The sequence below is a fragment of the Typopeltis vanoorti genome, chromosome 12 (genome assembly GCF_054136105.1).
Source record: "Typopeltis vanoorti isolate ZY-2024b chromosome 12, IOZ_Tvanoo_1.0, whole genome shotgun sequence".
NCBI lineage: Eukaryota > Metazoa > Arthropoda > Arachnida > Uropygi > Thelyphonidae > Typopeltis > Typopeltis vanoorti.
Window position 1 is genome coordinate 52420604 of NC_143560.1, and position 27560 is coordinate 52448163.

General features: G+C 37.3%; 1 protein-coding gene across 4 annotated transcripts in view; it reads right to left on the reverse strand.

Moving 5' to 3' along the window:
- The window catches only part of faf (ubiquitin carboxyl-terminal hydrolase-like faf), a 1099079-nt gene that overhangs the window by 313447 nt on the left and 758072 nt on the right, over positions 1 to 27560 (reverse strand). For 3 of the 4 annotated variants that reach the window (XM_090401226.1, XM_090401224.1, XM_090401225.1), the window contains one exon: positions 2305 to 2361. The exons of the other annotated variant lie outside the window; for it this stretch is intronic. In XM_090401226.1, the coding sequence (XP_090257352.1) occupies positions 2305 to 2361 (57 nt within the window). The remainder of the gene's footprint in view (positions 1 to 2304; positions 2362 to 27560) is intronic. 4 annotated transcript variants of the gene reach the window in all.

Below are 27560 nucleotides of genomic sequence, written 5' to 3' on the forward strand. Positions count from 1 at the left end.
GGTACTTATCTAATTCCTCAGCTAGCTCCATTTCTTTGCCATTCAGGCTTCTTACGTTGATAGTACCGATCTTTAACTCTGGTGATGTTGAGTTGGGGTTTGTTTTCAGATTTGTTCCAGTAGCTGACTTTTCGCTGTTCGCCCTGGTTCCTTGGCGAAAACAACGGGGGCCTTGTTTAACCGGGCGACGCCCCAACCGGCATGAAATTTTGTCATGTTGTACCATCATTTTTTTATTTTGGTTTAACCGATAAGAATACAATTTTGTCGGCTAAATCCCAAATTGCCAGCTCATCCTCGTTCGTTCAGTATCAAAGTAGATACCCAACAGGGTGCACCACGAGAAGGTGAGGATTGGACATTAGGTCAGAAGCCCTGGTCGGTTTTCTGCATTCCTTTAAAGGCTATGTGGAGGTCTCCTCTCAGTTATACAGCTTTGACCCTTTAGCACCCCCAGATTCAAAACAATCTCCCTAAAATAAACTCCTAGCAACTATACATCTACCATACAGATATCTGAAGGTATGGTGGAAGTCCTGAACGGGAACCTCCTTCTGGGTCATACCATGTTGGTTGTCCTCAATGTTGTTGAAGTGCTTCTCTTTCAAGGCACACTTCATCTTTGGGAAGAAGAAAAGTCTGCAAACAGGAGTCAAATTTGGCAAATAAAGGAGATGTTCGATCATGCAGATTGACTTCGAAGCCAGAAACTGCTTCACAGGCACTGCACGACGCATAGACACACTGTTGTGCAACAGAAACCAATTTGTTGTTGTTGTAGAACAGTTCTTTCCTGACATGTCACATTAGTCCTAAATAATACTGACTGTGGTGCCCTCAGGAACAAATTTGCAGTGGATAATTCCAGCAGCAAAAAAAGAATGCTGATTGTCTTGACACTTCCTACGCTTTTTAAACCTGCAAACCAGTGGAACACCTGTTAACGGTTTAGGCAGTCAATGACAAACTTTTTTTTAGTTCTTGGTACACTTCTGTAGCAGTTTTTCCTAATTTACAGTAAACTTTTATCACAGCTCTCTGCTCCATGATGCAACTTCTGACATGTTCCACTCACACACTTACCACACAAAAATTGCTGCATCACTCGACTTGAAAGTTGCACTTGCGATTACAACACGCTCTAGTGGTCAAAAGTATAAACAGGTTACTTTTATCCATAGGGCTATCTTGTAAAAAATCAATCTCATTACTTAACAGGCACACTGTGTAATTCAGAATGAATGAAAATAATTATGCTGAAAAGGTCATTTCTCTCTCTCACACACACAAGTTAAGTGAAACAAGTAGTATTTAGCCTTCCTCTTAATTTAAGGAGCATGCAATTAAATATAAATCTTTACTTAAAATCTCTACAGAATTTCTTAAACGAAGTCTATCTTTAATTTATTTAGAGTAATAATAAGAGATCTGTTTAATCAGAATTCTGTGCAGCATGATTGCTGTCACCAACTAGAGGAAGAACTGTCATATATGTGACTGTTAGTTGTCTTAAATGACAACTACTGATTCTCTCCAATCCAACATTTAATAGACTGCAACCTGTGGAAAAAGGATAGCTACAGACCTTTTATCTAGATGCTTCTCACGCAAACAGCAGTAATGACTGAGGCATACATTGAAGAATAGTTCTGTAACAACAGTATAATGAGTTTGTGTGTGTGTGAGAGAGAGAGTGAGAGAGAAGGAAAAAGGTAGTGCTCAACCAAGAAATTTCTGCAATATTAATGTAGTATATTACAAATTTTGTGCTTTATATCCTTCTTCCACCTTTTCTTCAAATATTTGTTTGGTTTTCAATTAAAAACAAAAAAGTAACGGAATGAGATCATGACAACTAAAATTAGAATATAAAAATATTAGCAAAGTGACTGTGAATACCGAGATAAAAAGCTAAAGAAAATGATAAACGTTTTTTAAACTATTTTGCAGATCTTTTCATGTCATCTTACGTACTCTGTAGCACACTTTGTACAATTCAGATTCTCCCTTTAGTGTTATTATTGAGATTTTGTAGCTGTAACATAATATTTCAGAATGCATGAAAATAATTATGCTGAAATAATTATTTTTATTTTATTTTTTAGATATATATATGAAAGTTAAGTGAAACAAGTAGTATTTAGCATCCCTATTAATTTAAGGAGTATGCATTTAAATATAAAAAAATGTTAAAATAATACAGAATTTCTTAAAAAAAAAGGTCCATCTTTAATTTATTTAGACTAATAATAAGGGATCTGTTTAATCAGAATTCTCACTAATAAAACAAAGAAATTATCATACCATTGTACAGAGTGCTTGTCAGACCTACCCAGGAGTATGGAGTGATTCTCTGGAGGCCTATATATAGAAAAGGATGTGGAAATGATGGAAGTTTATACAGAAGGATATGAAACTGATGGAGAATTAAAACATAATACTGCTGAAGAAGGGCTGAGGTGCTATGAATTTTCAAGGTTAGGTATCAAGGACAGACAGGCAGTCAGATTAGAAAGAATTAATTAATGAAGATAGTGAAAATGAGAAAATACATGAGGACATTAGTTGGTCATCATTGATTTATAATCAGCAGTAAAGGAAGTTAAAAGGAATTACTGTAACAGTGTTAGATATTTTCCCTGCTTCTCCCCCCAAGGAAAATTAAGGTAAACAAGCAGAACTACAATTTTGGAAACAATGGATTAAAATTATAAATACTTGTTGCATAATTTTTTAACTTATCAATAATATAACATAATATAATGGCTAAAATAGTGGAGAATTCTATTCATATTCAAAAATCATAATACTCATAAGATGCCTATTTATATTAACAAAAAAGTGACAACACATGTATCATTTTGTGTGTTTTAAAATTGTGAAGGCTTTCTGATCTGTAGGATGCAAAACCAGTTTCAAGCAGGGGAAAAAAAAAAAACCTATTTGGAAGTAACTACTAAAAGAAAAGAATCCTAAAATTAGCATCTGTCAACAGATTAAAAATAAGGATATTTATTCAAATCACTGAGCTAAAAAACAAATCATAATCAAATATGAATGCTAAAACTACCTATTTTATACCTGAAAACTTGACTAAAGTTAGAACATCAGATTCCTGATGAGAACTGTCAACAAGTTTACACTTAAATAAACTCTAAAAATGAGTTTCTGGAATAAATTAAAACAGTAAGACATCTATAGATTTATTCAGGCCTGGTGTGTGTGTAACCTGGCTTAACTGGGAAAAAAAAAAAAAAAAAAAAAAAAAAAAAAAAAAAAAAAATGCACTGTGGGTGCCTGAAGTAATATATACCAAGATAAGGTAATAGATTAGTGTACTGAATAAGAATTATGCATATCAATATCAATATTGTAATTCTCTATAAACATGATTTATAGGTGTATTTTTTTATACTTAATAAATATTATTTATTCAGAGGACAGATTACTATGTAGTGGACATATGAGTGGTGTAGAGTGGAGTCTTATGATGAGTTCGAGGAGATTACAAATGTAACTGTCTGACCTCTGTTCTGATATTTACACTTATCACCTACACAGAGTTCAAGTGACTTAACTTGTGCTGTTATTTAAAAAAAAAGTGATCTCTTTAGTTTGGTATTTGTCAGAAATCTCAGAACTCCAATTCCAATACTAATAACTACAATACTATGAGTTATTATTACTGATCATATTTCTATTTACATCTATATATTTGCTATCCTATCATGATATCAAGTAAATTAAGTGGTTCTCACAATTAGCAGTTCTAATGAAGACTAGATGCTATCAAATTGGTGACAAAGTAGGAGTTGGGGAGATGGTGAATGTCAGTTGTTTTCAGAATGTATAAAAGCAGAAACTGTTATTTCTGCCATGGAATTGCCTATATAATAATAAAAATAATTACCACTTTCATTTTATTATATTCTTTGCTCATCTTCTAAAGCAAAGGATTCTAGCTTCGGTGGTGTGGGGGGGAGGTTCTCCACTGGAGAACCTTTTAGGCTATTTTTCTGATATCAACTCCTCAGACTCTGTAAGACATACTGATTTTTTAGCTCTTAATCAGTACTAAGACTTAATCATTACTTACTGGCTAAGCAATGAAAATCATTAGAATAGCTATATCCCGTGTCTCATCAGTGGGATCTGAATATTAACACAGACCTAATTTATATCAATACGGAATAGAAATGAGATTATAGGATGTTTTAAAAATAATTAGTACATTTTTCTAAACTGTTCCGGAGTACAGGGTGGCCTTAAAGTCGGGAACATTCTGTAGAAAGGGCCCATCTTTGTGAACCAACTGCATAAGTTTTTTGACATCACCAGATTTTTATTAGCAATGAAAAAACCATATCACATAAACGCCTTCCATTTTCAGCTTCACAAAGATAGGACCTTTCTCTGGAATGTTCCATGACTTTATGGGCCACCCTGTATATTAACATGATCAATAGTAGCACTGTTAATTATGAAAATTTTGAGTTACTTTGTGCTTGCCACTACTCAACAGTATATGTGAATAATGCATAAACAAGTAATTAAAATGAATGGAATAAAGGATGATATAGTGTCCTAAAAAAGTGTATTAAGCTGTTTTTATTTTGCAAAGGGAGCAAGCGTGTGGACTTCACTCTGCACCCTTAGTTGAAAGAACCATTATACAGAGTAGTTTTTCAACTTCAGGAATCGAGCATAGTCTGGGGGGGGGGGGGGGGGGGCACTCATCATATCGACCACATGGAGGGAAAGGGATGTATTGCCATCAATAGTTTTCCATAAGATCAGATAGTTCATGTGAAATATGTGACTACATTACAAATGCAAAATGAGAGCACCAGATGTGAATGTGTCAAGTCTTTTTGTTGCAAATTTTTGTAAAAATGCTTTGCAGAAATTTCAAGCAGCATGTTGATGTCACAGTTGACCCTTCAAGTATTCTGTTACTATTACTTCATTTTTATTGTAAGTCATTGCACTTCCTTCATTTGCTAATGGTGACTCATTTTTGGATGAGGAGAAATATTTACTTTTCAGTTTTTGTTCAAAATTCTGAAGCCATGTTCTATATAAGGAAACAATTTTGTTCATAAAATATCCTTCAACAATCCTTCTGTTGGATGCTTGATGGGCTTCTGTTAGCTGGCACAATCACTGTTCAGAAACTTTTCTCAGTTTCAAAAATTCAGTCAATTATCATATTTTTGCACTAATCAGCTCCCTTCATTAATGATAACCACCAACATGCTATCTGTAGCTGCTGATGGCATGCTAGTTCCTAGATTGTTCTTAATTCTTGCCTTACTCTCATAGAAGAGAAAGATGCTCACCTTGACAGTGTGCTGTGATTTGTAATTTACAAATGTTAGTCACTGAGGCCTATGTAACCCTGTGGAAATGGTGCTAGCATCCATAGTGCTAGGCCACTCAAAGAAAGAACATTTTAAGTTTGATTCTAGTATCTGACTGCAGGTCATTTAAATCAATTTAAATCACATTAAAATTGAAGACACTAGAAAGGATCTTGATAATGTTGGCATTCAAGAATATGTAAGGACACAGTTAATTTAGGATGTATGGTCATTTAAACACAATGGAAGAAACCAGGTTAGTAAAATATGTATTTGTTGCCAGGATGACAGAAAAAAAAGTTCATAGGGGGAGACCAAGATCTGTGGCTTGATGATGCAGTGCTTTAGAACAGCCAAAATGTAAGATCTAATATTACTAGAGAAAAAATTAAAATTCAATTTGGAAGAGTAATAATGTAAACTTAATTATTTAGTACCTGTACAACCCTTGAAAGGAAATTATCAGGAACTGATGGTAACAAATCAGTACAGCAGACATTTTCTATCTGAATCACACACAAATTCACAAATTAAAAGTTTGCATGCTATATTTTTGATTTCTTGAACAGCTTTCCAGATTTTAATAAAACTTGGAATTGGAAATTTGATTACAATTTATCAATCAAATTAAATTTTCATCAGACATTTTACACAGTCTTCTACTAACATACAGCTGACACAGCACAATTCATCAGTTTCCCCATAAGCTCAGATTTTTTTTCATCCCACAAGACAGAGAAACCAATAAGAGAATACACAGATTGACAGACATATTAGACTACAGAGGAAGGATTAACTGCCATCATAGCATTAATCAGTTTTTATAAAGTCAGCTACTTTAACATGGCTTGTCATGGCCATTAAAGCACATTAATGGAAAATGTGATGATGAGTTTATCAATTATGTAATTTTAGACAGCAAAACATGTATGAAACTTCACTCTGACAACATGTGTCTAAAAAAGTATCCAAGTTCAGCTACTTTTATTATATATTGTACCATCTTTAGGATTTATGAAACTGAACTCAAATATATAAATAAAAAAACAGAAAGGTTAAAAAAAAACAGTGACTTTAAAATAATATGCCCTGAATAACTTCAAGTCTAATCAAGTAGTGAACAGGTTCAGCCACTGATACTTCAATTATTTCAAAAGAAAATAATTAGAACAGTGAAAATTGTCTTTATTTCCAGGCAGAGAAATTTCATATTGTTTCAGTGGCCATCAATCACTGCTATATGTACAGCATCCAAAAATCCCTAACACATTACAGAAAATCTCTCTCTCACACATACACAGAGGGAACAGATAGACCATATGCAACCATCTCCCCCAGCCTCAAAATCATGGATGATGGTATGTCATTTTTTGTACAAACAAAATACATTTTGTTTATACAAAATATATTTATTCAGAGCTAAATACATTGTGCTCTGAATTTTGTTCTTTAAGTTCTTTAAATATAAACCTGAAATATTACGAGATTATAACTCTGACTATTAGCAAAAACAGAATTGAAAGAATAGAACAAATCAGGAATTAAAATCAGAAAGCTTGATTTGTTGTGTAACACTGTGAAGCAAGCAGAAAGTTTACAAACTGATCTGAAAAATGAAAATCATTAGAATATAAATTACAATGATAACTAATATTTAAGGAATTGACAGCGTATACTAGAAATATAGATTAAATAAACTTTAATATATACTTTCCGATATTTCGGCGAACGTCACATTGCCATCTTCTTGGGAACTTACTACAAGACATGTGCACACAAGTACTAATAACAGCAAATGAGACTGAAGCTAGGAAGCTAGCGTTTCCTAAAGTCCTGATGGTGCCCCCTGGCGGGCTATATTGGTAGTTCTTGGCCTTTGGGCTGAAGTTCTTCTGATAAAAGTTTCCCAAATTTGGGGAAGTTTCATGCATCCAAATTTGTTGAGGTTTGGCATGTTCCTAAGGGCCGAGGCTGATTCCATGAATAGTCTTTCATACTTGAACTTGCTGCAAAGTATATATTAATGCCGGAAAGTATATATTAAAGTTTATTTAATCTATATTTCTAGTATACGCTGTCAATTCCTTAAATATTAGTTATCATGTTTAACCAGCGTATAAGCCTCTCAACAAGAATAATGATCATCCACGGAGATCTCTTCACACGCAAGGCCTGCCAATACGGCAAACTGAGGCTGAAATTATCCTGACAACTTAACCGTCTGGCATTCCTAAAACGCTGCCGGGATAATCATGTCATCCCGAACTGTGTCAAATTTAAACACCGCTTCATCTCACAGAAAGCTCTCCGTATTTACAACCGCGCTAGCCAGGCATTACTTCGGGAGCAAATTACCGCCACACGCGGTTCCCTAGCCGACATAAACAGCGCTATATCAACGCTAGAAAATGAGCTTTCACTTACGCTGAATCACGAGCTTTGGTCGGTACTACATGATGTCTCGTGTACGGCAGCTAAAAAAGAATTTGAACAAGTACGAAGCCGACATATCAACAAGTGTGATAAATTAACAAAGAACTCGGCGCCCAAACTACAAACCAACACTGTTGTTAACCTATCGTCAGCTACCTTAAAGCCAGAAGCACTCCACGCTCTGTCACGTGGTCACAATTTTGCCATTGCTCCTAGGAAATTACCGGCCGAGGAATTAATGATTCAAATTGAACGCGGGAATCGCCAACTGCCTAACCACATCCCCAACGATATCAGATTGGATGTAGCCTGTGTTCTCAACAAAGCAAAACCTCCAAAATCCAACATATCCAGTAGTGAATACAAGGCACTACAAGAATTGAAAAGAAACAAAAAAATAGTGATCACCAAAGCGGATAAGGGAAACGCCACTGTGGTACTTAATCTTAAAGATTACACAGGTAAGCTCAAGGCTTTATTATTAGATCGTTCCACTTACCTCCCCATTGATTACAATCCCACCAACTCACAAATTAGAAAACTCCATAGGCTCCTTAAGAAGGTCACTTCTTGGCCTGTGGAGATTACCAACAGACTAAAACCCTATAACTCTAGATCCCCCCGCATATATGGGCTCCCAAAAATACACAAAGAAAATGTGCCATTACATCCCATAGTGGATGGCATTGATTCCCCCACTTACAAACTAGCCAAGCATTTAGCCAAAGCGCTCTCACACTATACTGGCAATACACCATCACACATAAAAAACTCAGCCCACTTCAAAGCCAGTATAGAAAACCTTACACTCCAACATAATGACATAATGGTTAGTTTTGATGTCTCCTCCCTATTCACGAATGTCCCCCTCAAAGAAACCTTAGAGCTAATCCAAGCTAAATTTCCTCCCGATATCTCAGCCCTATTTCAGTTTACAATGAACTCAGGCTATTTCGTTTGGCAGGAAAAATTCTACAAACAGATAGAGGGGACAGCCATGGGTTCACCACTTTCCCCACCCTTGGCCAACTTCTTCATGGAGATGTTTGAAGAGAAAGCCTTAAACTCAGCCCCACAAAAACCTACCATATGGCTTCGCTACGTTGATGATGTTTTCGCTATTTGGCCACATGGCCCGGATTCACTCCTCTCCTTCCTAACACACTTGAACAACCAACACCCTAGAATCAAATTCACCCTGGAAAAAGAGGAAAACAATAACCTCCCCTTCCTAGACACACTAGTCATCCGCCAACCCTGATGGAACCTTGGTTTTCTCAGTTTATAGAAAACCCACCCATACAGGCAGATACATTCACCAACAATCCCCCCCCCCCCCTCACAACAATATGGAGTTATTAAAACATTATTCAACAGGGCAAAAATAATCTGTTCTAATGATCAAGCCCTAACCACTGAACTAAATCACATCCGTGACACGTTCTCAGCCAACGGCTACCCCCTCCAAAAAATCCAAAAAATACTTAACCCAGTTATCCACAACCCACCACCCCCTCCCCTTCACAAAAAAGATTACTCTAAATCCATCACTATTCCCTACATCAGAGGCACCTCGGAAAAAATCAATAAAATCTTAAAAAAACATGACTTGACCACTTGTTACAGACCACATAGAAAACTGGCATCCCTTATCCGCTCCACCAAAGACCAACCACTTCCCCTAGACCTACCTGGTGTATACCAGGTCCCTTGCAGCTGTAAACTGTCCTACTTTGGCCAAACAGGCAGGACAGCAAATATCAGAATCTCAGAACACAAGGATTACATCCGATTTTACCAGTACAGCCACTCTGGGCTTGCAGACCACGCTCTGGATACTCGCTACAGAATAAGATGGAAGAAAGCCACAGTAATACACCGCAGCAAGTTCAAGTATGAAAGACTATTCATGGAATCAGCCTCCGCCCTTAGGAACATGCCAAACCTCAAAAAATTTGGATGCATGAAACTGCCCCAAATTTGGGAAACTTTTATCAGAAGAACTTCAGCCCAAAGGCCAAGAACTACCAATATAGCCCGGCAGGGGGCACCATCAGGACTTTAGGAAACACTAGCTTCCTAGCTTCAGTCTCATTTGCTGTTATTAGTACTTGTGTGCACGTGTCTTGTAGTAAGTTCCCAAGAAGATGGCAATGTGACGTTCGCCGAAATATCGGAAAGTATATATTCAAGTTTATTTAATCTATATTTCTAGTATACGCTGTCAATTCCTTAAATATTAGTTATCATGTTTAACCAGCGTATAAGCCTCTCAACAAGAATAAATTACAATGGTGTTTGATAATTATGCAAAATGAAGTAAACACTGTTTTTTTAGCAATAAATGGCTGCATCGAATGTGGAACAGGTTATGTCAGCTAATACTGCTCCATTACACCCAAACAGATAATTAAAACAATACTGAAAACAAAGATGAAATTTTAAAACATTTTTTGCTTTAAGTTAATACTTAAACTTGTAGTTCAACTAAAAAGTGATAGAAGCAAAGAATATCATAAAATGAAAGTGATAATTATTTTTATTATTATATAGGGAACTCCATGGAGTCTTTAGGCTCATCAAGGCAGGTCCTAAACATTATGCCAAGCCAAGCATTATTGAACATTCACACAATATCTGTCATACATATGAGATTTTTGCTTGAGACTGTACGGAAGACAGAGAGAGGAAAAATAGTGTGCGTGTTGCCTAGCTATGATAATGATGAGCTGAGCAGAAGAGCGGTGATATTGAATGGCATAATAGCGAGAATGTGTGACAAGAGAGGACTGGTATATGTGGATGCTTGGAGTGGTTTGAGGAAAGAGAGGAGTTGTATGCGAGAGACCGTTTACATTTGAATGAGGAAGGGCGTAGGCATCTGGAGAGATTGCTGTTCTGAACGAGTCAGTGTGTCCCAGGGAGGATGATAGCAGGAGTGGCCTCTTGTGGGAATGGATACTTGGGAGAAGGGAGACAATGTCAGGTAACACTGAGCCCAGTGGAGTCTAGAAGGGATAAGGCTGGGTATAGAAACAATGGCATTTATATGCTGTATACTAATGCCAGGAGTATCCGGAATAAGGGAGAGGAATTGGTGGCGCAGATAGCATCAGCCTGGCCAAAAATTATTGCGATCACTGAGACGTGGTTGACAGAAGAGGATATAAAAATAGGAATAGAAGTCGCTGGGTATAGCATTTTTCGTCAGGATAGGAGGGGAAAGCGTGGTGGTGGGGTGCTGCTTATGATAAGTGATGACCTATGTCCTCTAAGAGTGGAGAATTTGGAAGGAAGTGAGACAAATGATTTTGAGAGCGTATGGTGTGAGCTAGAGGTAGGCAAGACAGGATATTTAGTGGGGTGTTGCTACAGACCCAGGAGCACAGAGGATGGGGACCAGGAGATGTTTAGACAGCTAAGTTTGGCAAGTGCAAGAAGAATGATTGTTATGGGAGATTTTAACTTCAGTAGTATAAATTGGAGAGAGGAACATGCATGTAACAATAGGGGAATGGAATTTCTAGAATTCTTGAGGGACAAATGTCTTAGGCAACATGTAACAGAGGGAACAAGAGGTTCAAAAATTTTGGATTTGGTTATAGCATCAGAAGAGTTGATAATAACTGAGTTGACGTCTCTCCCACCAGTTGGAGAGAGTGACCATATGGTGTTGACATGGAAAATGAATAGACATGCAGGAGTATCAAAGAGACAGGAACTTATGTGGAATTATAAGGCAGGTGATTATAATAGTCTTAGACGTCAACTTCGGGAAGTTTCATGGAGGGAGAAATTGGACGGCCGGGATATCACCAGTGCGTGGGAAATTGTGAAAGAATATTTGTTATCAGCAATGGTAAGTTGTATACCACGAGTGAAGAAGAGGGCGCAATTTGGAATAAAGTGGATGACAAACAACATTAAACAGGAACTGCATGCGGAAAAGAGGCTATGGAAGAGATATAAGGAGACAGGTGAAGAGAGGATGGGTGAAGAATATAAGACACAGGCCAGAAGAGTGACTCGTGTGGTAAGGAAAGCGAAACTGGAATATGAGAGGAGATTGGCCCTAAGATCCAAAGAAAATCCTAAGGAATTTTTTAGCTATGTGGCCAGTAGGAGGAGAAATGACTGTGGAAGAATGATATTGTGGGATAAAAATGGGAATAGAGTGACTGATGCAGAGGACATAGTGGAATTGTTCAATGAACACTTTATTGGAGTATTTCATCCTAGAGGAGTCAGTTTTAATGCTAGAGGGATAGGACTGGTACGAGGTCTGGAGGTACAGGAGGAGAATGTGTTTCAGATACTGAGTACTCTGGATGTCAGTAAAGCTGTGGGACTGGATGGTATTTTGCCACGAGTTTTGAGAGAATGTGCTAGCGAATTGACAATACCTTTAACGTGGCTTTACAATGAAAGTCTGGCTTTGGCAAAGGTGCCCAGGGAATGGAAGGAAGGTAAGATAGTGCCATTGCATAAGGGTGGTAACAGACTGGAAGTGTCTAATTATAGGCCAGTCTGTGTGTCATCAGTAGTTGTTAAGATCTTGGAGAAAGTAGTGAGGGACCGTGTACAGCATTGGGCAGATGAGGGTAATGTTATCTGTGAGAATCAACATGGATTTGTGAAAGGACGCTCTTGTTTTAGCAATATGCTAGCCTTTTATAATAAAGTTACAAGAGCATTAGATGAGGGAAAGGCATATACTGCAATTTTCTTAGACTTGGCGAAGGCATTTGACAGGGTGCCACATGATAAGCTGATATTTAAGTTGCAGCACATGGGTCTGGATGTCAGATTGGTCAACTGGATTCAGGATTGGCTGTCTGATAGGTATCAGAGAGTTGTGTATGGTGGAGCAGTTTCCAGGAGGCAGAGGGTTACAAGTGGGGTCCCACAGGGCTCAGTACTAGGACCTATATTGTTTAACCTTTATATCAATGACATAGCCAGTGGATTGCAGGGGGATATTCAGTTGTTTGCAGATGATGCGAAGCTGGGAAGGATTATTAGTAATAGCGCAGATGTGGTAGCCCTGCAAGAGGATTTAAATAAGCTAGATAGATGGGCAAATAAATGGGGGTATCAGTTTAATGCAGCAAAATGTAAGGTCTTGAGGTTTGGGAAACATCGATGGGATGCTGCATACTCTATGGGAGGAGTTATACTGGAGGAAGTAGGGGAGACAAGAGATCTGGGGTTGATGATTGATAGAAACCTGAAGTTTAGGGGACATATTGCAAAGGTGGTGAAGGTAACACAGAGGATTGCTGCTATTATGAGAAGGACACTGACCTGCAGAGATAAGAGGGTTATCATTCCGTTGTATAAGTCTCTGATCAGACCACACTTGGACTATTGTTCTCAGATTTGGTCCCCAGGATTTGAAGGGGATAAATTAACTGTGGAAAGGATACAAAGACGGATGACAAAGATGGTTTCAGGACTGTACAATGATAGTTATGAGGATCGGCTGAGAGAATGTGGACTGCAGAGTTTGGCGGATAGAAGAAGGAGAGGTGATATGATTGAGACTTTTAAACTGTTGAGAGGTGGTTACAGGGTTGACACTGGGGAGTTCTTTCGCTTGGTTGATCAGCGGGAAGGAGTGATGACAAGAGGCCATCCCTGGAAGTTACGAAAGGAAACTGTGAGCAAGAGGGTAAGGAGTGGTTTCTTTGTGTGGAGGGTGGTTGAGCCGTGGAATGCATTGCCTGATGGAGTGGTGGGAGCGAGAACGGTCAGTGACTTTAAAGAGTGGTATGATAAACTTTGTGTTTCTCAGGGGGGGGGAACCTCCCCTCGATGAGTCTTGACAGACTTTATGTCTTAGGAAGGACCTCCCTCGATGAGTCTTTTGACTCCTTGGAGGCCTGAATAATAATAATAATAATAATAATAATAGTACTTTGCTTTGAATTCATTAACAGTCATGACACCTATAACTGACTCTGGCAACCTACTCCACTCATTCATCACTCTTCAAGCAAAAAAAAAAAAAAACTAGTCTTAGTACCCCTACTCTTGTTCAATTTCCAAGGATGGCCCCCACTAGCTCTCCCACCACCTGATCTGTTTTGAAAACTTTCCTCTGTATCAATCTTGTAAAAACCCTTCAGTAATTTGCATGTCTTAATCATATCACCCATTTTCCACCTGACAACCAATTTCTGTAATTCGCAAATCTTCAACCTGTCATCATAAGGTTCAGTCCATAGATCTGCTACCATCTTGGTCACTTGCTTCTGGATCCTCTGCACTTCCTCTTCATCCCCAAGAAACCCAGCTTACCAGATCTGTGTGCAGTAGTCAAGATGGGGTCTTACCAAAGCTCTATGTATAATAACCTACTAGTCTCTCCTCATCACAGTATTTGTCAGTACCCAAGTAATCCAATGAGCTGCTTTAGCCACTTTTGTAATATGCTCTCTAAACTTTAACTCCCTATCCACTGACACCCTCAAATCCCTGGCTTCATCTATTGACTAGAGTACAATTCCATTGATATGGTACACAGCTGGTAATCTTTTCACCCCAAAATGCACATACCTTGCCACATTAAACAGACATCCATTCTCCTTTGCTTATACTGCCACTCTATCTAAATCATCCTGCAAAATTTTAACATCATCTTTATTACCTATTGCTCAACCAAATTTTGTATCATCGGCAAACAACTGAAACTGAATAGTTCCTCTCAGATCTTTCCCATATTATTAATGTGCAAATTAAATAGCAGCAGCCCAAGAACAGAGACCTATGGCACACCACTAGGCATTCTACTGGACTCATGCCTGGTATATCTCCATCAACCACCTTCTTATCCACTTCAACATTATATCCATTCCTATGTACTGCAATTTACTGATTACAATTACATGTGATATCCTGTCAAAAGCCTTTGCAAAGTCCAGGTAAAGGTGATGGGTTTATAGTATCACTGTAAATCCATCACCTTTATTCAATTCAGCTGTCACTGTATTATAAAAAGTGAGCAAGTTACTGAGGCAGAGCCTACCCTTCACAAAACCATTTTGCCCCCCACCCCTATATTTTTGTCTCTCCATTGTTGTAGTTTGCTCATGACCATCTTCTCCAATACCTTTACTATGACTTTTGCTATTACTATTTACTATTACTATTTACTATTCACATGGTTAATTCTCCTAACTCAAAGTATGCAGGCTGCTATTACTGCTGATAGGCATTATGAATAGATACACCGAGCTACACATGCTGGAAAAAGGGCCTATGACTGGTGAATGATACTGCAACTGTTCACAAGTTCTTCAACATCATGTTCCACTGTTCCGTTGTGCTGAATTTTTTTTTTTTTATGAATGGTAATGCCACACCACATCGTACATGAGCATAATTAAACAGTAGGTTTAATCATTTCAATATTTCGTCTTAGTAGCAGAGATATCTTCAGGAATACAATATAATTGTAATACTACGCACAAACAATAAGTTGAAGAAATGAAACTAGACCATAAAGAACTAAAGTCCTTTTTTAAAAAAAATCTAAGAAGAGTTTATTTTTGCTGTGATGGAGCATGGTAGTTTCTATGCAAGGTATGTTCTGCAAAACCTGAATGACTGTAGCTGTGGTGGCGGATGTATTTTTTGTGTTTTTCTAGGCAGATCTACTCAGTACATCTCCCAGTCTGACCATAACATGATAAGCTGCAAGAACAAGGAACCTTGTACACACCTAGAAAGTACAAAATACCTGCCTTCTCGTGGTGTGACCTGTTTCTACTAAAGCGGCTCTGGTGATAGCAAGTGTTCCTGTGTAAATGGATACCTTCCTAGTTGGAGTAAATGACAACTAGCCCTAGGTGGTAGATGGCTTTCATTGGTCAGTGAAATACCACCACCTTGCTTGCAGAGGGGGGGTCTTGAAATGGTTAATGCCATGTTTGGTTACCAGAATAAGGAACCCCCCCCCCCCCAAACCTTCGATATGCAGTGTGAGTTTGTACAGGAATCTAGTACCTCCACCACTTTCAAGGGTGCAGTAGTAAGGCAGTTCTGTACGCTGGCTTCTAGTTAATGTACAGGATGGAACCAGATGGCAATGCATCTTTTAGGAGGCTTCCTGATTAAATGGTGCATAATCTGCCAAGTCATGCCAGGAGGGAGTCCGTGTAATGGTATTTAGGGGGAAAACACTGTGAAGGCCACATTGTGGTTGGAAACTGGATACCCTCTGTATGGGTGACATGTTCAAGAGTATTTTCTACCACTTCCTGTTTTCCTTCCCATTTTCTCTTCAATTTTTGTATCTTTAAACATGACACTAATTCTAAACAGGTATAGAGTCTCTGCAGTGCAACAAAAAAAAAAAAATAAACCTCACCTGAAAATTCCCTCCAAAATTAAAAATTTACACAAAAAAATCCTTTATATTCACTTCGCAAACATTTGTGGCATCAACTTAAGCGACATGTATCACCATCTTCAGTCATCCAAACTTGATATTTTGCTTCTGAATGAAATCCACATTTCTACTAAATCTACCACAGTTCATCATAACTGCCCAAATTACACCCTTATAACTCCTTCTACCATAAGGGAGGTGCTTGTGTTTTTGTGCATTCTGATATTCCTTGCCAAAGGATGTCTAACATAGAATCTCACCTTTTTGACCTCCTGTGGCTTAAAATTTCATTACCACATTTTATTTCATTCATCTGCTGCCTCTACTATTCTCTCGATTCTGAAAATCATTCTAACTTTTTTGACTTCCTATCTTTAAAGCTCAATTTCATACAGTCTAAACTTCCAAACAGTGAAGTCATCTTTCTTGTTGATTGCAATGTCTGTAATTTGAATTGGCTCCCTTTTTAGAATTTCCTTGACTAAGCCAAAAGAAGATTTCTGAATGACTTAAAAGAGATCATTAATCTCCCTACCTGAATTCCTGACAATCCTCTTCGTTCATCCAACACTCTAGATCTTTTCTTAACTAGTTCTTCCAGGTACTCTTGTTCAAGTGATTGCTTCTCTTGGCAATTTAGACAATTGAATCTTATCCAAGTTTTGTCTCTGATGGAACATCCTTCCTTCATCCATTTGTAACTTTGCATGCTCTGGCATTGTAACAATGCCAAGTGTAAGGACTTGCATGTCTTTTATTCATATTTTCCATGGGCAGACTGCTGTTTTCATTCTTCAGATCCAGATCTGAAGATCTGTTGTGATCTTGTTGCAGAAATAATCCATACTGGAATGGAAACTTTCATTCCTCACTCTATTCAAATTCCCCAACCTACATCTAAACCATGGTTCTCCAAAAAGTGTGACAGGACTGACCAAGAAAAGCAAACAGCCTTTCACAAGTGGCTTGAGACCAAAACACCAGCTTTCTTCACAGCCTACACACTTGTAAAGCCCACAACACTTGTAAAACAATCATTAAAAGGACAAAGTCTAAATTCCACAAAGATAAATCTAGAAAACTCACTGCTTGTGCCACTTGCAACCATGCCTTCCGTTCTCTAGCCAAAGCTGCTGGATGCAACTTTTGTCCATTTGTGCTTCCTCCTCTATCTCACACTAATGGTAGCATTGTAACATAGCCTAAATTCAAATCTGATGTCTTGGCTTCTTTCTTCTCTTCTAACTCTTACATAGATGACCCTGGAAAATTACCTCCTTCCTTTCCTAGAACACTGTATTTCATGCCTCTTGTGACCTTCTGCCAGAAAGATATCAGAAGAATCTTGAATAATTTGGATAATATAAAGGCATCTGGTCCTGATGGAATTCCATGTGCTCCTGAACTGACACCTGTTTTCTATCATTTATTCACTAAACTGTACTTAGCTGGCATCCACCCTTCAAGCATGGAAGAACATTTCTCTTACAGACTATCTTCAGCCACTATCCCATAACAGATCAATTTCTGCATTATGTCTCTTCTAGATATTTCCAAGGCCATTGTTCAGCACAAATTAGCATCCATTAGTCCTCATATTTCTGCTAAATCTACAGGAACTCATACTACAGCTACTCAGCATCCTTTTACTGTTGAAATGCACACCAAGCAAACCTGTTACTGCCAGTCATCTTTCATTCCTTACACCATGGTTCTGTAGAATAGTTTACCTCATGAAGCATTTCCAAAGGACAAAATATTCAACAATTCAAGAAGAATATCAACAGATTACTGTTTTCCTGATCCAGCCCTCACACATCTGTCTGTTATAGGCTATTTTGCCTTTTATGTGTGAATTCAAAAATAGAATTCACAACCTGAGTACTGCCAAAACTTTAAAGGAAATCTACAAACATAATTGCAATGTTACCAAGCAGCAGTAACATAGATTATTAGTTAGCTATATGAACATAAGTACACAAAGATATGGACTGCTAAATTAAAGATACCATGAAATTATATACTTGGTTTAATCCTTTGGGTCTGGCTCCCACTGATGAGACCTCAATAAAGGTCAAAACCAGTCGGGTTAGTAACCCAACCCATAATGCATATCATTATACGTACCCATAAGGATATGTGCTTTGTATTATGGGATACTAAGGCAAGTGATGTGAAGTCATAAGCTTCTATATACGAGTTGCCCCAGTCCTGAAATAGTTCAGGCACAAACTTGTTTGCTTATGCTTGGAAAAAGGATTAAACCAAGTATACAATTTCTTGGTATCTTTAATTTATAGTATAACCAAGTGGAAAAATCTTCCAATGATATGGACTGTTGTCCCAGAATGTTCACCAGTATTAAAAACATACTGTGACCAAATACTCAAAATGCAAAAGAAGTTAATCCCTGATGAGAAAAATCCTATACTATGGTAAAAGTATGAAATAAAAGGTTTAAACAAACCTAGAGGAACCTTAACAGATTAATGTTCCCCCAGGCAGTGTCTGTGAATAAGCTACTCTAAACTTGTGCTCTCAAATTTTATCGCTATTGTGAGTGTTTTTCATTCAAAATAATCATTAAACAGAAATCCTAACAGTGGGTACTAAAGAGCCGATTACTTCAGCACAGACTGCAAGTAGTTATAGTGCATTAAATCAGCTATACTTCTAGTTAAAAATCAGCCACATGTAAGCGCTGTGCATACTGCACGAAGCAAAGATGGCGGCAACAAATGTCAGTGACGAATGAGCACCCTCTGTCCCACCAGCACAGTGCCACCCATCGCCAACAAACCCACAAAGTGCCACAGCTATAAAATTGATGTCACTGATTAAAAAAAAAAAAAAGGGTATATTGTGCGAGTTCTGTTGCCACTGGCTACACACCTCCTGCATAAAAATAGATGAATAGGTGAACAAGCTATTTATCGACCTAAACCAGCCCCTTTTCTTTTGCTGTGCTATTCTTCTGTAAAACTCTTCCCTCCAAAATATGAGCACTGGAAGCTAATCTCGAACTAAAGAACAATCAGCACCACAACGCAAGTTCACCCTTGCTGCAAATGAACTCCATGACCTAATTGTATCAATGGTACACAACTCGACGGAGGCCAAAAACAAAAAATTCAACACTGTTATTTTAAACTTTCCAACAGAAAACTGAAAATCACTAAAAGAAGATATCAGCAAATTTGCAGAAAAATGTAATATCAATTCTAAAAATATCGTCAGGTGCCATTGTTTTGGACCCATAAATCAAAGAAAGGATGGAATGAACTTTTCATGCCTCATAAAAGTGACTTGTTGCACGCCGACAAGCACACCTAAATTAATAACAACGATCAACAACAAGTTCAAAGACACTTGTTCCCAATTGCGCATACATGCTCGACCAGACCTAACATCTTCTCAGAGAGAACAAAGTCGTCAACTTCAAAAACAACTAGGGAAAAAAAAAACACCAATATAATTGGATAACAGACTACAAGACTACATCTAAATAACTGCAAAAATCAATGGGGTCACTAGTAGCCACCATGGAGATCAGTATGCAGGTACTGCATAGGAAACATGCAAGACCCATGCGGTCAAATATATGCCTCACAGAAACTTGCATATCTACTTCACCAACATTCATGGCCACTAACCTTAACAGTATCCACTACCATCTTCAGTCTACTAACCCCCCTACCCCCACCTACTCCTGGCAGAAATTCAAATGTCACCTCCCCTCACAACTATTCATCTCAACCTTCCAAACTACACACTCTTTAACTCTTTTTGACCCAAGCTAGAATCACCCAATTCCGACCTTCTTTAGTTGAAAATATCCCTTCCCCCTGTAATCAAATTCATTTGTTGTCTCTATCACTTCCCTAATGCAACCAACCACTCTGAGCTCTTTAATTTCCTCTCCTTAAAAATTGATTTTCTCCAGTCCAACTTTCTTGACAGCGAAATCACCCACCTTGGAGATTTGAATATCCACAACACCAGCTGGCTTTCCTTCTCCAGTTGTATAGATCTTGCAGATAGAGATGCTGAAACATTTGCCAAATCGAAAAAACTTACACAACTTGTTCAGATGCCAACCAGAATACCAGATAACCCAAACCATTCTCCAAAAAACCCAAGATCTCTTCCTCACCAATGACCCTTCCAAATACACAGGGAATGTAGTGGGCCCCTAGGTAATTCCAACCACAATCTAGTGCGCATATCCTCTCCCATGCAACAATACTTAGACAGCCATTCCCATACAAGAGTAGTTTGGCATTATAACAGTGGTAAGTGGGACAGCCTCTGTGACTTCTATGCCTCATTCCCATGCTTGGACTATTGCTTCCGGCCTTCTATATGCACCTTACTTACCACCTAAGTAATCCTCACCGGCATGGAAACACATCCCCCATACTACTCTGAACTGCCATTCCCTAAGTAAACCTCGGTTCTCCAAAAGATGCACCAAGGTTGTGCAAATGAAAAAGCAAACATACCACAACTGGTTCAAATCAAGAACTCCATCCTTCTTTAGAGCTTATAATCAAGCCCAAAATAGATGTAAAAAAAAACAATCAATGATTTCAAAACAGAGTTCAAAAGAGCAGAAAGCAAGAAACTAGCAGCTGGGCATTTCGGTCTCTCGCCAGAGCAATTGGTCGTAACTTCTGCCCAATACAATTCCCACCCCTACCATACCCAGATGGCTACATTGCATCATCACCCACAGAAAAAGCCAATCTCCTGGCTTCACACTTTGCTTCCAAATGCATGCATAACTAACAATGGTAAATAGCCCCCAACCATTCCAGATGCTCAACATACAACATATATATATTCTTTTGCCAGAAAGAGATCAGAAAAATACTGTCCAAATTAGACACAAGAAAATCTCCTGGCCCTGATGGCATTCCTCCAGTTGTCCTGAAAATTTGTGCACCAGAACTGACTCATATCCTATGTTGCCTGTATATACTATTTATCTGATGGTTTGTTAGTGACAGTGATTTTTCTCCCATTATGAAAAAAAAAAATCACTCCCAATAGTCAATGGACTTCAATATTCTAATATATGGTGATGTTATTTATATTTCAGTTTTATTTTTAAATTTGGATCACATCTAATAACTTGTTGGTAAGTTAAAAATTACAGATGATTATTTAATTTTAATTTTTTCACTTCAGCTTCAAATGAGAATAAATCAATCCGAAGTTTAGACACACTAAGAAATATAAAAATGAGGAAGCGCTCAGTGCAATTATCCAAAGCAGGTTTCATGTGCTTTAGACAATAACTGCACTGCATGCTTCCTCATTTTTATATTTAATGTGTAAATAAATAAATTCCATGTGTTACTTTAATAAATACATTAATAAATACAGCGTTCCCCCTTTATACGGGAGTTCACAGTACAATACCATCTAGTCCCCCCCCCCCAAAAAAAAATTTTATCCAGGCTCTGGAATCGGCATAGGCTGACAAATCAGACCTATGGCTGGGTCAGTATTCCTGACTGTAATCCGTGGGTGTCCTCGGACCGGTTTGCCTGCTTGCGGGATGAAAAACACCAGATAAGCTGGTGGAAAAAACCCTGCTGTCCATGCCCAAGACTGGCTAACTTGGCTATGGCTGAGGAAGATCCTTGAGCTCCTCACGTCGTTGACGGGAATTGAACCTAGGACACTCCTTCCTCAGGCATATGGTTGTGAAGCGCAAAGCCACTAGGCTAACCGTGCAGAAATGTGTAAGATAGAACATTAGTGGCATGATGAGACATTTAGAACATATGTGTGAATCAGATTTTAAAAGAAGGGGTGAGGAAAATGTGGAATCTTCATGTAGGTCAAAAAGAATTAAGGCTGATCAGCCCATCCTCAACTTTTGCAAAAAAAGAAAACTAAATGAAACTGTATCTGGATTGGACACCAAAGATAATCTCGATTTGAACAACTGCCAATGGTTCTTTTATATGGTAATGAATTTCAAAAAAAAAATATAGATTACCCAAAGAACCAGTCAGATATCTTAAAGTTAATTTTGTCATGAACATATAAAATAAAAGCAAATAGCAAAACTTAAAGAATTAATGGAATTGGTTATCATTTTAGTCTTACTTTGGATGAGTAGACCAGTATTGGAAATAAGATAGTTCAGCATCATTGTTCATTTAGATAAGATAAACAATTTTAATTTATGATTATTTCACATATCCATAAAATGCTTCTCAACTGACATTCAGAATACGGGGGTAATATGGAATATGAGAGAGGATGCATAAATTTGGATGTGAAAACTCAGCTGAAATACTGCCATCATGCAGCCATTTAGCAGTTGTTTTCACAGTTTATAAAAAAATGTAATTCATAAATATATTTTCTAAAAAAAATGCCTTGAATTCTGGGAACAGAAAAATAGCCAAGACTCAAAAGCTATACATATAACATATGAGATTAAATGCAAATAATTATGGTTTTCTTAAAAAGAGAAATTCTAGAGATAGTCATTGAGATTAAATACTTTCAAACATTTACTGATAAATTAACTTTATCAAACATATCTCACAAGTGGTTCACAAAACCCTGCAAGTAGTTATTCATCTAACAAAACTGGTGAGGATAAACTGGGGATTAGGCCAAAATGACAATACATAAGCCTTTATTTGCTCATGGCACAAGCTGCATCTGCATGTAAAGAGGTAATAAAGCATTTAACAGAATTCATCACCTTATAGCTATGAGATGATCAGAGAATACAGAACAATATTCTGAAGTAAGAAGCCTCGTAGCTCAACTGATGGATTTGTTTAAAAACATAAGAATTCTGCCGTAAGTATGAAATTATTTCAGAAAGATATTATGAACAGTACAAATTTCTACTTCATTATAGCAGATAAACTCATCCAGCTAAGAAAATATGCATTAAGAAGTAAAGCATTGAATAGGATGAGGAATATAATATTTACAGTAAAGAAGCAAAACAGAAGGAAGTGTTGGATAATCTTTCATAGCCTATTATGAACAAACTATTATAGAATTCCATTTCAAATTATACTCACTCTGTTCAAATAATCAGGCAGAACAAATTGCCATAGTTCTGTACTTCATCTCCAGGAATAAGAACAAGGCAATTAATGTGAAGTCATTCATCACTCAAGTAGCCTAGATGTGAAGATACTTCATGCAAACTTTGCTTGCTGAGGCTTAGACAAAGGATTAAAAAAGAATATAATTTCTTGGTATCTTTAATTTAATCTCTCAAAAAAAGTCTGCAGCAAGATCACTTAGAAGGTATTAAAAAAATCTGAATGGCAAGAAATCTGATAAGGTTTGTTACCTGTGAAGGGATAGAAATAAACCCTTTTGGGTCAAGCAGTATGCTAGAATAATAGGAGATGAGCTAGATTCTAAATTTTTGCTAAAGAAAAATAATTCCCATTAGCAAAAAAGAGAGAGAAATTGACATAATTTTGGAGATGGCTCCTTTGCTTTGATATCAGCAACTCTTCTCTTGAAATGGAGTACCTTATCAGAGACATCCATGTAAATTACAGTAGCTGGCATTGAAAAATTAGGTGATATTCACAGCTTGTTCAAAGTTCTGCATTTGTAATCCACATTTCAATCACAATTACCAAAATGCAGAATTGTGATTCATGTATGTAGAATTCTTTAATGTCTTATTTTCCATGCCCCATTAACTGCATAGTTAACCCCCATAAGACCATGTTTTCTTTCAGTCTGAATCTGCTTTTGACAGTTCGCAAATGAAGGGGCTATTAAATAAACAAAAACAGCTATGAAAAGTTTTTTAATTTGCCTATAAAAGGATGATTTGTAGGGAACTAAGAACACATTGACAACAAAATTATTAATAACTGTCAAAAGCAGCTCTCGTCCTCTCCTCACCCTCCATAAATTGAAATCCTGTATGACCCTTTCAGAAGTCTGTAAGTCTCAATCATATCATCCCTCTTTCTCCTATTTGCTAGCGTGTGCAGTCTAGAAATTCTCAATCTTTTTTCATAATCAATATTCCACAATCCTGATAGCATTTTTAATACTTTGCACTCTCTCCACAGTATCAGGATCACAACAGAAACCAGAAGACCAGACCTGCACACAATAGTCCAAGTAAAGTCTTATCAAGGCTTGTAAAGAGGCAAAACAACATCCTTATTTTCTATGTGAAGGTTAATTTCAGCATTCCAATTATCTTTTGAGTTGTATTTGCAATTTTTGCTACATGGCCCCTGAACTTCAATTTCCTATCTACTAACACTTCAAGATACCTAGCCTGATCAGTTTCTTCTAGCATAATCCTTCCAATATAATACGATATTAGATATCTAATCATACCAAAGTGCATGACTTTGCATTTACTGACATTATTTTCCCATGTCCACAATTTCAGCCTATTCAAATCATTTTGGAAGTACTGCATATCAGCAGCATTCCTGATTCCCCTACCTATCTTAGCATTATGAGCAAATAGCTGTATGTCGCCTGTCAAATTCTTCCCAATATAATTAATGTACAGACTGAATAACAGTGGACCAAGGACTGATCCTTGTGGTACAACACTAATTACTTTAAATGTTGCAGACACACACATTCCCCATATAGCACTTTTTGATATCTGTCAGTCAGCCATCCTCTTATCCATGCTAATATTTTATAATCAAAACCCACATTCTTCAATTTATGCAACAGTCTTCCATGTATGTATCCATTCCCCCTTGTCTAATTCAATGGTAATATTATTATAGAATGTGAGCAAGTTGCTAAAACATGACCTTCCCTTAGTAAACCCATGCTGTTCATTGCAAAGTAGAGATATCCTATCAACCCATTTCTGAATGCAAGCCCTAACCAATTTTTCCAAAATCTTCACAACCACTTCTGAGATATTGATTAGTTGATAGTTACTAATGGATATAATTTACAACTTTTTGTAGATTTGGAGTTACATAACAAAAATGTATTTGGTTGTTTCACTGGATAATTAAGAATTTATTGGCATAAGGACACCAAAGGCAATACTGCTAGTGTCTGCAGTCTACAAATTCACAATTTGTCTTCATAATCAGTATTTCACAATCTTGATATCATATTTAACACTTTGCACTCTCTCTACTATATCAGAATCACTGGTTGAGTGGGAGTTTATTAGCACAAGGACAAAAAAGGTAATGATGTGCCAAACCAAAGGTAACAGCATTATTCAAGGTAATATTACTTAGTAATAAAGATATAAATTAAGTAAATAACATGTTATGTACAAAAAGCAAAAATTAAAAAAAAATATTAAGTTAAGCAAAGCATTATCTAAATATAATCAGAATGTATGTATAATCAATTGTGTTTGTATAAACTGATTCTTTTCAAAAATTTGTCTGAAACTTAAGATCTTGCCTGAGTGTATTAAGGCTCAGCATGATATTTTATTATTTTTAATATTGATCCCATACATGAGAGGTAAAGAGACCTATAAGCACATAAGTGTGGTGCATAGAGCAGATGCAAACTGGATTAGAAGTTTATCGATTTTTTTTGTTGTTGTTTTTAAGAGCTGCAAGTTACAATTGTTTGGGGTGGAAGAACAAAACAGGATAAATAGAAGCAGGTTCCACGTTATGTGCATTGCACAGAAAGGGATGTGGGCAGCTGCTGCTTTTGCATTTACAGGTGCAACTGAAAGTGAAAGAATAATAGCTGCAATTCACTGGAGCAGTGACAATGGAAGTACTTGTCATAGACACAGTGCTGAAATACTATATCTGTGAGATAGAGGTTGAAATGAATTTGCAAGAGAGGGATCATTAATGAGCCTAACTGCTTGCTCTCAACAGCATCCAGGATTTTAAGGGAAGTTTTAGGTGCACCACCCCAAACATGTGAACAATATTCTAGGCATGGGAAGATTTGGGATTCGTATATAGTTAGGAATTGTTTGGGTGTAAAATAGCATTTAAAACAATTTTAGCCTCCTCAGAATCAAGAAACCTAGTTTCTTGATTCTGAGGTGTTTCTTGATGTGATATGTTTATGCCAGGCGAGACTGGAGGTAAACATTAGTCCAAACAGAGAGATCTGATCTTATCCAGTGATTTGTGTGTGTTACTGAAGTTAACGATAGGTGAAATGAGATCTCTCTTGCGAGGGAAAAAGGCTAGACTGTGTTTCAGTGGCAATGAACATGACAAGGTTGTTTTCACTCTACTGGATAGTATGAAGATCAATGTTTAGGACACTGGTTGTAGATGATCTTCTAGCCTGGATGTCAGAGTATTGCATGGTTTGTTGAATAAGTATGATGAGCAGAGAGTACTATCGTCAGCAAAGCTGTGGATTAGTGGTGATTGCAAGTAAGTCAATAATGAACAAGAGAAAGAGAGTAGGTGATAGTACAGAACCTCGAGGCACTCCAGCATTGATGCTGAAGCTCGAAGAGAGAGAGAGAGCCATCTACCATGACTTGCAAAAAACAATCAGAGGCTGGCCACTCAAATTACAAAGGGTGGCAGGGAGACCAATTGATGGCTATTTGATAAGTAGGCCATGATGTACATGTGGTTGAAGGCTTTGGAAATGTCAAGGAGAAATGCAGAAAAGTAAAAAATTCATTTGGTTCTTGAGTGAAGTGCTTGCACTCCACGAGAAGGTAAGATGTGTTTCATTGTTTAGCACAATAGGTAGATCATCAGCCCTCAATAAATACAGCAATCTCTCGATTATTGCACCCAATGTGTGCTTTAAAACAGGCGTACTAATCAAAAATGCACCAATCAAATATAATAACCTATGGGAAAAAGTATAATTCATTCTTCAAATTTCTTTTTTTACCCTCATTTTTATTTTAATAAAATAATTAGGGTATGTCTTCAAAGGAAAACCATGAAGCTGAAAGCCAATAAAACATATTCAGAATATAAATTTATTATCCTACTTCTTAACAAAGAATTGAGCTAATGTAGTTTGGCAGGCATTCTGTTTCTTTCTTTTCATGCAACTGATGGTATTGACCTATTGCCTTTTCTACTCTTCTGCAAATTTTACTGCTTCTCTCTTCATCAAGGTCAATCTCGAAGCATTGATGCTTAGAAACTTCGAATGTATGAAAAATATTTTAAAATTGTTTCTGTGAAATCTCTTTTGGCTGACTGTCAGTGGTTCAATTTTCTTCATATTCTTCAGGATCTTCCCACTGTGCATCTAAATTTAGCAGGTCAGAATCCTCAATTCCTCAGAATGAGATTTAATTAACTTTTGGACATTATCAAAATCCAGTTCGCACCTGTTGTTGGCAATTTCCTCAACAACATTATCCATTTCACTTGAAAAGCTTCTAAAATCATTTGCACAATGTGTAA